This window comes from Aptenodytes forsteri, unplaced genomic scaffold, assembly GCF_000699145.1.
Source record: "Aptenodytes forsteri isolate BGI_AS27 unplaced genomic scaffold, ASM69914v1 Scaffold310, whole genome shotgun sequence".
Lineage (NCBI taxonomy): Eukaryota > Metazoa > Chordata > Aves > Sphenisciformes > Spheniscidae > Aptenodytes > Aptenodytes forsteri.
The window spans coordinates 388,785-400,673 of record NW_008795680.1 but is presented as its reverse complement, the minus strand read 5'-3'; the positions used below and the strand labels follow the sequence as shown (position 1 = coordinate 400,673).

General features: G+C 45.6%; 1 protein-coding gene across 1 annotated transcript in view; it reads right to left on the bottom strand.

Annotated features, from left to right (window-relative positions):
- The window catches only part of NRF1 (nuclear respiratory factor 1), a 53,573-nt gene that overhangs the window by 26,797 nt on the left and 14,887 nt on the right, over nt 1-11,889 (bottom strand). Inside the window, exons 6-9 of the mRNA XM_009282658.2 lie at nt 11,423-11,620; nt 9,352-9,453; nt 5,898-6,055; nt 1,612-1,736 (exon numbers count right to left, since the gene is read on the bottom strand). Coding sequence (XP_009280933.1) covers nt 1,612-1,736; nt 5,898-6,055; nt 9,352-9,453; nt 11,423-11,620 — 583 coding nt within the window. The remainder of the gene's footprint in view (nt 1-1,611; nt 1,737-5,897; nt 6,056-9,351; nt 9,454-11,422; nt 11,621-11,889) is intronic.

The following is an 11,889-nucleotide window of genomic DNA, read 5'->3' as shown; positions in this document are numbered from 1 at the left end:
TTAAAAAAAAAAAAAAAAAAGGGGAAAAAAAAAAAAAAAGCCCAGCCTGCGTTAAAATTATATTAATGCTGGGTGAGTGAGGTAGAGTGACTCAGGAAGGGTGTGGAGGAAGAGAGTTGTTTAGGGGAAGCATCCAGAGGAATCCAGACCATGAAAGCATTTTGGAAGTAGACCAAAAGGAGCCAGGGGTGCAGATCTGCTAAAGGACGCTAACGTGCTTTTACAAATCTGATTAGTTGCTGGTTTTGAGCATCCAGGGTCAGATCCTTCCTTTGATAAACGCACATCTCATCCCCCTCATGCCGGGCTGCTGGCAAAGCGCAATACAACATAACCCTACTCTTCCCTCTCAATATCAGATGCATTCCATGCAAACCCTGAGGACGGGGTTTTCACTTCATTTCTGCTCCCTCTTCAGGCTGGCTGACTCCACAGCAAGAGACATCAAGTCGAACATGCCGGGTAAAAATTACTCTTCCCTCCACTGCACCATTTTCGCTGCAAACTAAATATTGACATTTTAAAACAAGCACGTTCCCTATGAGATGAGGATTTCGATGGAAGTCAAATTCGAGGTCTCATCTAGCCAGATTTCTGCTTTACATGCAAAGTGACAAGGCAAGAAGTCATCGCTCTGCCAGCCGACTGCACATGCTTGTTCCCCTTTGACAATTAGAGTCCAAATAGCCCCATTCTCAAGGCAACATTTCTTTAAAACGTCACACTTCCCATCCTTTTTGAGCTTATTTTGACACACCTCCTTCCATTTAATGAAAATAACCAGTGAGTTTCATCTCTGAACTGGGAAAGCATGGTAAAGGCATCAGGCAGAAGTACAGCGCAACTGGAGGCAGTGGATGAGCACCAACTAGACACGTTTGTACGTTCCAGTGTCGTCTCTTGAACCAGCTTCTATGAACTTACTGTTTTATTCACTACCAGCTTAGTTTGAATAACTGCAAAAGTCACCAGACTTGGCAGAAAAGACATCCAGGCAACAGACGAGAAACACTACAGAGAATCCCTAGAACCAAGCGATTGACTACGGTGGCAAGATGGAAAATAAAGCAGGAGGCAAACAACCCAAGGCTGACTGCCGAGGGATGACTGGAAGGTGCCACCCAAGCAGAAAAGTGACAGTCGCTCAAGAGCAGCCACCAAGCATACAAAAAAAGTCTTGAGAAAGGAAGGAAATGAGTGGGTAATAAAACGTTGGCCATACTCCCTGCCACTTCACAGTGAAGCGTTTTGGAGATGAGTTTATTATGGCACTGACTAGTTGTGTTAGTTGACCCAGTCTGGTCCTCCCTGTGCTAGGCACTGTACGGATACGGAGTGGGGAGCAGTTTTCCCCAAAAAAACTAAAGCTAAATAGCAAGCTGGCAGAAGGAGTAAAAGAGCAGAGCCACCAGCACTATGGAAGTAAACAAGAGGTTAGTGCTACCATTTTGTTCTGAGATTTTAAGTCACAACCTACTTAGTGACCATCTGCAGTGAGGGAGAACTATTTTACTAGTGAAAATGTGACATTTCAAATAAAAGAGAGGAAAAACCCCTAGCTAAGAGCAAAGAAAAAAACCAGACAAAGTAAAAACCTTCCGGCAGCCTTACCATTGGCATCTTGGACTCCGGTAAGCGCTCCTACTGCTGCTGCAGTTTCACCAGATAGGACAATTTGTCCTCCACCTTGAAGAGTGGCTTCAGCAAGCGTGGCTACTGCATGGGCAGCTGCTTCACTGCGGGCACAGGAAAGGAGAAAGAAGCATTAGGAAGACCAAACAAACAAATAACTCCACTCCAGTAGCATCCATTTTAACCAGGCATCGTATGTCAAGAGAACAAATGCAGAAAGGAGGGATTCTTACTGGGCCCGTATGAAGTTATCCAGAGCAGAAAATGTACAGTGGAGGAGGAATAAAGGGGAAGAAGCTGCTTCCACTGGCTTTTTTTCAGCTTGCAGATCTCTTAGTCAGAACATCCCTGCCTTCTTACCTTCGCATCCCTTTGCTTGGGACTTTACTAACAGCTTTTGGACAATCCAAGTAAGTTATACCACGTGGCTCCTTCCTGCCTCTCGTTTCTGGTACAAAACTCATTCTTTTGGCACTGTCACATTCCGAGTCTCTACAGATTTTAGAGCTTTACCCTTCACTACTGATTCAGCCAGTTCACCTTGCACTGAAACAGGCCCAGCGGTTTACCATTACCAGGATCACATCAGCAGCTCTGTATTTAGCTAAGATGGAGTACTTCTCCCCAGCCAAGTGGTTTAATAATTCTTTTTAATGAGTGATCGGTAGCTTAGCATGGTATTCTTAAATTTCTTCATACGAATGAGGTCAGACCAAAGGTCCTCCTCATGCAGCAACCCTGCTGTGAGAACAGCCAGTATCAGATATTTAGGAAGGAGTGTGTATGATCCTTCCCTTCCTACACCCTCTCAGCTTCCGACGGTCGGCAGCGTATTGATTTCCTACATCAGACACCGCATCTGGACCATCAGGTTTGATTTGTCTAATCCCCTTTGAAACCCATTTACACTTTTTGCTTTCACAACATCCTGTAGCAATGAGTGCCACATTTAATTAGATGCTGTGTGAAGAAAAATTGCATTCTGGTACTCCAAAAACTACTACCTCAGTCTGGCTGGGCAGCCCTTAAGTCTGATATTGTGAGAAACAGAAAATAACCGTTCCCTTTTCGTTTTCCTCATGATTTCATAGACTTCCAGTAATCTCTTTCCCAAGCTGAAGAGCCATAGTCCACTTACTGTGCAAGGACTCTTCCTGGCTTCTGATCGCTCTTGTCCTTTCCAGACTTTTTCTAAATGTAAGACATCTGTTTGAGCGGGGTGACCATTTTTCACACTATTCAAGACGCAGACATACCATGAGTTAGTCCAGGGACCTAATCCTGGCTTGTTCTCTATGCTTTTCCCTATGCTAACTCCTAATATTCAAGTTACTCTTTTAACAATGTCTGCTCAGCAGTGATAAAATATTCCTGGAGGATAGTTCTCTGAATGCTTTCTGAATGGTAACTGGTAACATATAGCTCCTCATTGGATATATACAGGAGATATTTCTTCATGTGTGTGTCACATTCATTGACATCATATTTTATTTGCCATTTGGTTGCACAGTCAGAGTGCTGTGAGCATCCTTCAGCAGCTGTCCAGATTTCCCCAGACCTTTTGGACACCTATTAGCTACTTCTGGTGATCTACTGCTAATCACAAAATTATTCCAAAGCCACCTCCTCCTTCTTGCATCTGAATCTCCTACCATTTCTTACCTTAACAAACTAAAAAAGTAGGTATTTTCTTTAGCTTCCCCTAGGATGCTCCTCCTTAACTGCCCCACTCATTCTCCGGTAGACCTCTTGACTCAAATATTTTCCAAGTACTTCCTACTCATTCTTTCTCTTTCCTAATTTCCTGCTTAGATGCTGTACACGTTCCAACTGTATTCACTCAGGGTGTATTTTCATTTCTAAATAGCCCCTCTGTCTCTCAGAGTAGCTCTTGAACACTGTCAGCGAACCAGAACATTTTCTTGTTCTGCTTTCTTACTCCCTTTGGCTAATCTCTCTTCTGAACCTACAGCTATGTGAAGGCTGTTACACTGCAGGAAGGCCAACTACAACACAGCAAACCCGGGCGTAAGCATGGATTTACTGGTGTAACCCTGTTTCCCAGGCTTCACACAGCACTTATTTGAATCCACTTTCAAGGGCAATTGAGCATTTTAATAATCTGTTACGGTTGCATCCCTGAAAATAATAATGACCTGCAGCATAAAAGCCTTTTCCAGTTACAGTGTGCTCCACAAACATTAATTGGTTCAAATCAATGAATTAATTACCTACCTCCACTTTGTCCTCTTTTACTAGAAGGCCTAATACTTCCCATCCTCAAACCTGACAGAGGTTGCATCATCCATCATGTCATGCTGTTGGCAGATGTGCTGCTCTACACGGGACTGTGAAAGACTCTGCGCTCTGTCAGCAGGCATTGGAACAAGATTCAGAGATGGCAGCTTTCAGCTAAATTAGGCACAAAGGTTCCAGAGCTGGGATGAGCCACCAGCTTTCAAGGACCGGAGCCTTGCTGAGATCTTCCTACAGGCAGAGACAAGACCGCAGTCCCACAGCTGAAAGCTACAAGGAGCATTGTGTGGCAAAGGAAAAATTACACCTCTTCCACATGGAAGGGTGTTGGAGGATAGTCACCTATAAAGGTCTCCAGACCTGCCACGGTCAGTAGACAAAGAGGGTGACAACAAGCCAGGAAATAAAACACGAGGCCCCTCATTCTCACCGCATCGCTCCTGAACTACAAGCTGTTTGAACAGACTTATCACAGGGCTTTCCTGGGTATAAACAGAGCTGATCCTGTCTTGAGGCACAGTAGAGACTAAATGACTTGTTGAAGGCTCTTCTATTCATATTTCCTACGAGACTCTCTTTAGTTCTAACAACACTTCTTTTTATTCAAGATTCTGAACTTCTTAAGCTAATACAGAAAAAGGAACTCCTCATTGCAACCTTAAGAGCTAAAACTAGTAGCGATGGGATGAAATTAAATCAAAAGCATGCTGGTGTTCTAGTCCAGAAAAACTTCTCAAAAGATACATAGAAAAATCTATCACCTGGAGATGTGCAGGACATAGATCCTGCAAGTCAGATTTCAGGAGATGGAGCTTTTTCCTGCAACTCCATGCCTAGTTACTTTAGCTGTTGTTCTTAAAGCATCCTAAAAAGATCACTTGTTTTTAAAGGGCAATTTTATAGTGAAACTATTAGCAAAAAAGCCTACTTAACCAACCTCGTACGGTAGCAGAAAAGAACATATCTGAAGGACCTGAATCTGGACCATCAAAGAGAAGAAACAGTTCTAGGTGTATTCGTGATTCAGTTGCAACAGCAATTTGGAAGCAAGATGTTGAATGCCCCCAGGATTAAGGTGGCTCCGTTAGCAACTTGTATATGTACCAAGGTCTTGGAGCTTTACTCCAACCATCAGTACTATGGACTTGTGCCTTGTCCTAACCCGTGGCTGCTCAGTCAACAGCCTCTAGACCAGAATCCCGATTTGGATGAGGAAAATATTTTATCTACACCTCAGCAGTGTAAAACTTCGCATGCTGCTGGGGCCAATGCCGTGTTTTCTATGGTCCGCCTGCTCTCTCAGGTTGCAGCCACGGTGTGCCACAGCCATTTCCAGTTTTTAAGAACAGCAGGCAAAGCTTAAGCAACTCACCAGAGCTGAGCCAAGACACTGCTTCCTGCTGCATGGACCTGTAGAGAACTACGCTGCAGATCTTGGTAACCCGAGTACAACCAAAAATCTAACAGAGCTCGTTCCAAGATGCAGAGGCAGCATTACTATTGCAGCTCATTCAGCTTCTACTTCAGAAACACATTTGGGAGAAACCCCCAAAACACTGGCCTTTGGAAAAGATTCTGATTTCTGAAGAGAGACCATACTGCCACACAACAGGGAAATTCAGCTTTAGCCTTTTAGTAAGAACCATTAATAATGTTGAGGGAGACCCAGACCAGCATACTTAAAAGGTGCTATTAGTACATAACGACTCTTGCTTGCTTAGCAAGCTCAGTTCTGTAACTGGACCCTCACTGTACAAATAAGATCATTTAAAGGGTACAGTTACTACCCATCTTTTCCTCTTTCAGGAAATTTCCATGTCAGTGTTCTTCTGTGGTTACAGTGGAAATCAGGAACTGTCCTGCAGACACCTGGACACGGGCTGACACAGGAATTTGCTAAGGAAACGCCTCTACTGGGACTGTACACAGTGGTCTTTGCACCATCAGACTGAAAACTTAGAAGGAAATGTCACGCACACGTACGTCAAGCCTTCGTCTCTCACCCATACCTGTTGAGTGCCATGGTAACAGTTGCTCCTTGTTGCATCTCCTGAGATGCTGCCACTGCTGCTTCTGCTAATGATGCCACCGCCTGTGTGGCCTCTGATGCCTGCGTCGTCTGGATAGTCATCTCACCCCCCTGTAGCGTTGCCCAGTTCTGCTCCACCTATGGGGAAAAACAAAAAGAAAAGCCCTAGGATTGGACGTCATCCCATGAATGGATGGCTGCTTCCTAAAATGAAAGAGCCAGATAGTTTTGAGAGGTCTTTGCAGAATCCTGCACATGCTCTGACTCTCTCCGAGAGACAGGGAAAAAAGAGCACCAGGGGAGGAAGCCCAGGATGCGCCTGAGAACACTGCTGGACTCTACAACCCTCTATCAGCCATCAGTGAGTTTCTATAGTCAGCCCACGATTTTAGTTGCTGTTCTCCATATGTTCAAACTTCAAACAAGAACTTCAGTTTTCTCATGCACATGGAAAACGCACCCCATAAACATCTGTGAAGCCCCTCAACCTCCCACAAATCCCTCTTGTCCAGCCATGTCCGCAACAAAACGGGACAGTGTTGATCGTTGCTGTACTCGGATCACTGCGTGCCAGCCTGGGCAGTTTATTAAGTAGCTGCATTTCCGTGGTGCTGGAACCCCAGCATGGATCATGTCCCCCAAGGAAATGGGCTGCGCTTGCCTCACTATTTCGATTTGTCTGCACCCATCCGCTGTTATTCTGGGGAACAGCCCATGTTCCCATTCAAGATTTATTTGTACAGCACTTGGGAACTCGGATGGGTCTGAGACAACTGGAATTTCTTTGTGTTGCAGCAATATACTTAATACTTAATAAAAGAAGATGGCAGATGGAACGTACTCTGTTCATATATTTCAGGTACTTTCAATTCCCTTACTTCAGACCTTTACGTAGATAGGTTTCATATTACTTGAAGTTCACCCAGTCTCGGTTGCTCATTTTCCACCTTGCCCACGTTTCTCCATTTGGGACTTCACAGCTCATGAGATAATGAGTGTACGGCCACAAAATCCACCAGGATGTGAACTAGAAATATGCATTGGACCAAAAAAACTAAAGAAGTGGAGGTTGAAGGCCCATCAGCTGACAAATCCTACCGGCTGCTCTGCAAGATGAAGATCTTCCCACACCCTCCCATCACTGTTCTCATCCCCATAAATGTTTCAGGCCACTCACCATCTTGCTGAGACTCACAAATAAGAATGCCGTAGAAGGTGATGGAAAAAAACCCTCAATCTGTTAAGATGGAGAAAGCTAAAAAGTCCATAGAAGCAGAGCTGGTGCAAGGCTCCCCACAAAAGGACAAGTAAATTTTGCTGCCTTTGGGCAAGAAAAGGGTTAGTCCCATCACAGGATGGAGAGGGAGAGAGAAGCTGACGCGCTCTCACTCACATCTGCTATCACACACTCCTCAGCAGCTGCCAATCTGGTTTTCCAGCACTTGGGCACAGGCAAAGCTGGCGCTCGTCGTAGCTCTTTAGCCATCCCCAGCCGTCTGACGTTCAAGGCAACTGCTTCATTCTCCTGTGCCCAGAGCTGACCCTGGGCGGAAGGATCCAAAGCAGGGAGGAAGCAGTGAGATAGTGCATTGCGAAAAGGAGAAAGGAAGTTGATTTTAGAAAAGGCAATGTCTTTTAGGAAAGATGCAACCAAGTTTGAGCGTCCAGAGAGGAAGAAGTTGCAGATGGTAGAGATCTCGAGAGAGTCGGATCGAGTTTGTGGTACTCGTTAGCCATGCCAAAACCGAACCGAAGCAAGCCCGAGCTGGGAAAGACACCCTTCCCACCACCATGCAGAAGAGGAACAGACAGACATTTTTTCAAATACATGGCAACACACATTTGAATGATAAGGCAGGTCTCCACTGTGACATACAGTGCCCCGCAAAGATGCCTAAGCTGTTTCAGAACAGGGACGGAGTAAGGCCTGGAAAAGAAGGGGGGACTGTCCAGGCCCTTCTCCACACTAACACGAAGGTTGTGCTGCTGAGATACTAGTGAGCATCCCTGCTCCATGCTGCTCGGCATCCTATAAACACATCAATTTACTCAGAGCTAACTCAGATCTTCACACAGCAAGAGATAGCAGGACAAAAGCGTCCCTAGAGAGGCTGCCAGCAGGCTGTGGATCTATCTGTGCAGAGAAATAGCACCCATCCCCAAAGCAAGTTTACTTTTGTATCTTTATTTTGTCCAAGATATCGCTTAGACATTCTGTTCACATTAGGAATTAGACGCCTGTGTTCCCCTGATTTCCATTTGTGCCTTTGAAAAATTTCTTTCAGATCTCAAGAGATATAACTGGTTCTTGAAAACCCTGAAAGCAGCTGCAAAGTACTTCAAGGTCACGGCCCCAGAGCCAGGCTGTTTCACTGTGGGTCTGAGATGGAAACAGGGTCTGGTGCAGAGCAAAGCTGTTCTGTGCTGCCACCTGTCGCCGTGAAAGCCCCATCCAGGCAGAGCGGACCAGACCTGGCCACTCCTGCCCACAGACTGTCCGGCCAGAAATTCTGGTGGGCAACGAAGGGACAAGAAAGCAACCTGCAGCCTGGTTTAAAGGTGGGTTTGGGGGCGAAGAGGGTAATAAAAAAAAAAAAAAAATTAAAAAATCTTCATAATCTTAAAGGAATGTTCCTTAAACACACACAAAAAACTCCTTTATTACTCAATTAAAAAAAAAAAAGTGGAAAAATAAATGCATGTAAATTTGAGTGTCCAGATTTTGGGACTGAAATGGTCTGATCAAATCCTCAATAGAAGCAACTTCGCCAAGTTGTAAAGCAGTGGAAGAAACTTTCAAAGTAAACGGAACAGTAACTCCGCAGTATCTCCTGTTGTCTCTACACTACTGTGCATTTATACAGCTCTCTCTGGGATTTACTTGCAAACCTCCCTAAAAGCTGCAGCAAAGGAACAGTCCCATTTTCTCCAGAGATCAGTGGCCAAAGAATCACAGGATTTGCCCACAGCCATGCAATATCCTTTGCTAACCACAGGCTCAAAATATCCCAGGCATCGCTCCCAACCCTGAACTGGCAAAGCAGCACCCAGGATCTACAGCACATATGAAACAGTTGCTCAATGCGAATACACAAATGTGTACTTGTGGAGGTCGTTAAGTCTTTATCTGCTACAGCAGATCTCACAAAATAAATAATCTATAGGAGATATCCAAAAATGTATGAAATTGAGAACTGAGGCTTCCACCATAATTGCATTTCGTACAGTCCTGGGTCAAAAGCAGTTCAGCACTTTCTATATAAAATTTTATAGAGTCTCATGTTCACATGTACGTTAACCCTTAACACTGCAGGGTGGGGAAGCAAGGCTTGGTGTTTTCTGTGACCACTTAATTCTACAATACATTTAACTTTATTGAAGTTCAGGTAGGACAATTCTGGTTTGTGCACCATGAACATGACCCAGGTCCTTACCTCTCCATCAGTCACTGCAGAATAATTGACTTGTGCGACGGTAACTGTGGTAGGCAACTCTGAGGCATCGGCCAGCGTGGCAACTGTAGCACCAGTGCCAACCTACGGAAGTCAACGAAATGCAGCTGAACACGTTTGTTATTGCAGGAAAGTGTCCACATAATTCAGGCAAAGGGACACTCAAATGCTCTCAGATTAAAAAGCATCGCACCCGCAGAGAATAATAGTGATTGCAGAGCTCACAGAAAATAGGGAGTTGTCTCAAAGGGCTGGGGGAGGAAATCACACACTAGAGCCACGGTAATCTATGGCAGCTTCCAGAGTGGACATGGCCCAGAAGCAAGTTTTGCACAGCCCTCGTGCTGTCCCCTACATTCACACAGGAGACAGAGTCCTCGCTATTCTCCCAGCCTTGCAAAGAGCAGCTGTGGGACGCTGCTGCCACTCCCAGGTGTGAGCGTGGTGCGCAGGTGGAGCCAACACGCTTCTCCCACAGGGTGGAAGTCACTTAAAAAACCACCACGCAGTCCTGGATCAGAACACCCTGCACATCAGCCCTCATTTATAACGCTCCTTCCTTACCATTCACTGGGTCTCTCATCTCCAGGCACTTGGCAAACATTAGTTCATCCTCAATACCCCACTGCCTTTGGAAATTACCATTTCCCCATTTAACAGCTGGGAAAAGACAAAGGCAGGGAGATGTGCAGCTTTGTTTCTAAGGAGAATTAAACGTATAAACGCTAGAAAGTCAAAGGGATCTCAGGTGCCCAGCACCTAAGAGAACATGAGTCAAAGGGAGAATGTACGTTAGCTGGTGAGCAAACAGAACCAGCTTGGCCAGTCTGCTGGGCTCCGGTGAGGGGAGCAGAAAGCTGTAACAATTCACTGAAAAGCTTTCATCTGGAAAACAAAACAAAACAAACCCATGCACGATGTTTTTATCTTCATAGAATCATAGGATCATTAGAGGTCTTTTCAAACCTTAAGATCATCGAGTCCAACCATCGACCCAACACCCCCATGCCCACAAACCATGTCATTAAGGTTGGAAAAGACCTCTAAGATCATCGAGTCCAACCGTCGACCCAACACCACCACCCACTAAACCATGTCCCTAAGTGCCTCATCTACATGTCTTTTAAATACCTCCAGGGATGGGGACCCCCCCCCTCCCCTGGCCAGCCTGTTCCAATGTTTAACCACTCTGTGAGATGAGAACAGCCAACAGAAAATGATGTTTAGACTTCACTAAAAACGTGATGCTCAAGAGGGACAAACCACTGGGCCAGTTAGGTACGAGAGGGCAGTGGTGGTTTGGAGGCAGGGGCACAGGGGAAAACTGAGGTTCAAATCCCACACGCACGAGGAGCTCTTGGGAAGTTTCAAGAGAGCACTTAAATTGTCCACAACCTGAGCTGTCAGAACCTGCCTCCCCACACGGGGAACACAGGGAAAACAGCAGCACCACTCAGACGCTGCCTGAACATAGCCCCTTCTGCCCCGAATCCCCCTCTGTAAAACGGTGTAAGAGGCATCCTTACTGCAGGGGGTATCACAAGGATAAATATATATTTTGTGTGCGTAATATATATATTACACTTAGGGTGTAAGATGAAGAACAGGGGGCACAGAAATACCTAATGCCGTAGATTAAGCTATGTTTCATGCCATTAAAGAAAGGCAGTCCCACCACCGCTTCTCCCATCGCTCCATCCCATTGCCACCACAGGCGTTGTGTGGCCACATCGTGAACTGTATTTGTTCGTAAACAGGTTCATTAAACTCAGGTCCGATCCCTGAATCGCTTGACTGAATAGCTGCAGAAATGCTTGTACTGCCATAACAGAAAAAGGTATGGGAGTGGGGAAGAGAGAGGATGAGACTGCTTCTTTGGGTGGGAGCATTGGGTTAACAAGCCTGTGGGCTAAGACATACTGATAAAGACAAAATTCTTGAAGGACAAGTTAAGCTACCAAAAGGAGTTTGCTCTAAAGCACCTCCCTGACACAGGCAACTCGACCCCGAGTCAGCCGTGCTGGAAATGGAAAAGCTGGAGGGTTTCACTCACCTGGATGAGGGACACGGTGCCATCAGGGTTACTGAAGGTTTGTACCACTGTCTGCGACGGCACCAGGTGCGCTATACTATGTGTGGTCGTAGTCTGCTGCTGTGTCTGCTGATCCTCAAACGCGTAGAGCAGGTCTTCACGCCCATGCTGCTTGTAGCAGTTCTTCACGATAGTCCGCAACGCTTGGGTCCACGACACCTACCAGCAGAATGAAAGAGAGTGAAGAGTCAGTGTAAAAAAAGTTTCCTGAACCACTGCAGTGCTGCTACTGCTGCGATTTGCATGCTTATCTTGACCGGGTTTTATTGGGCGGTTTTCAACAAATTCTCAAATAAACAAAAGGCCCCAATACCTAATCCCTCTCTCCTCACCCCCTCCTTTCCCCAAGACTCAGAAATCACCCTGGAGAGTTATTGCATTGCTGTGTACTGATACAGAAGGAGCACATCTGGCCAAGGGAAAGGGAA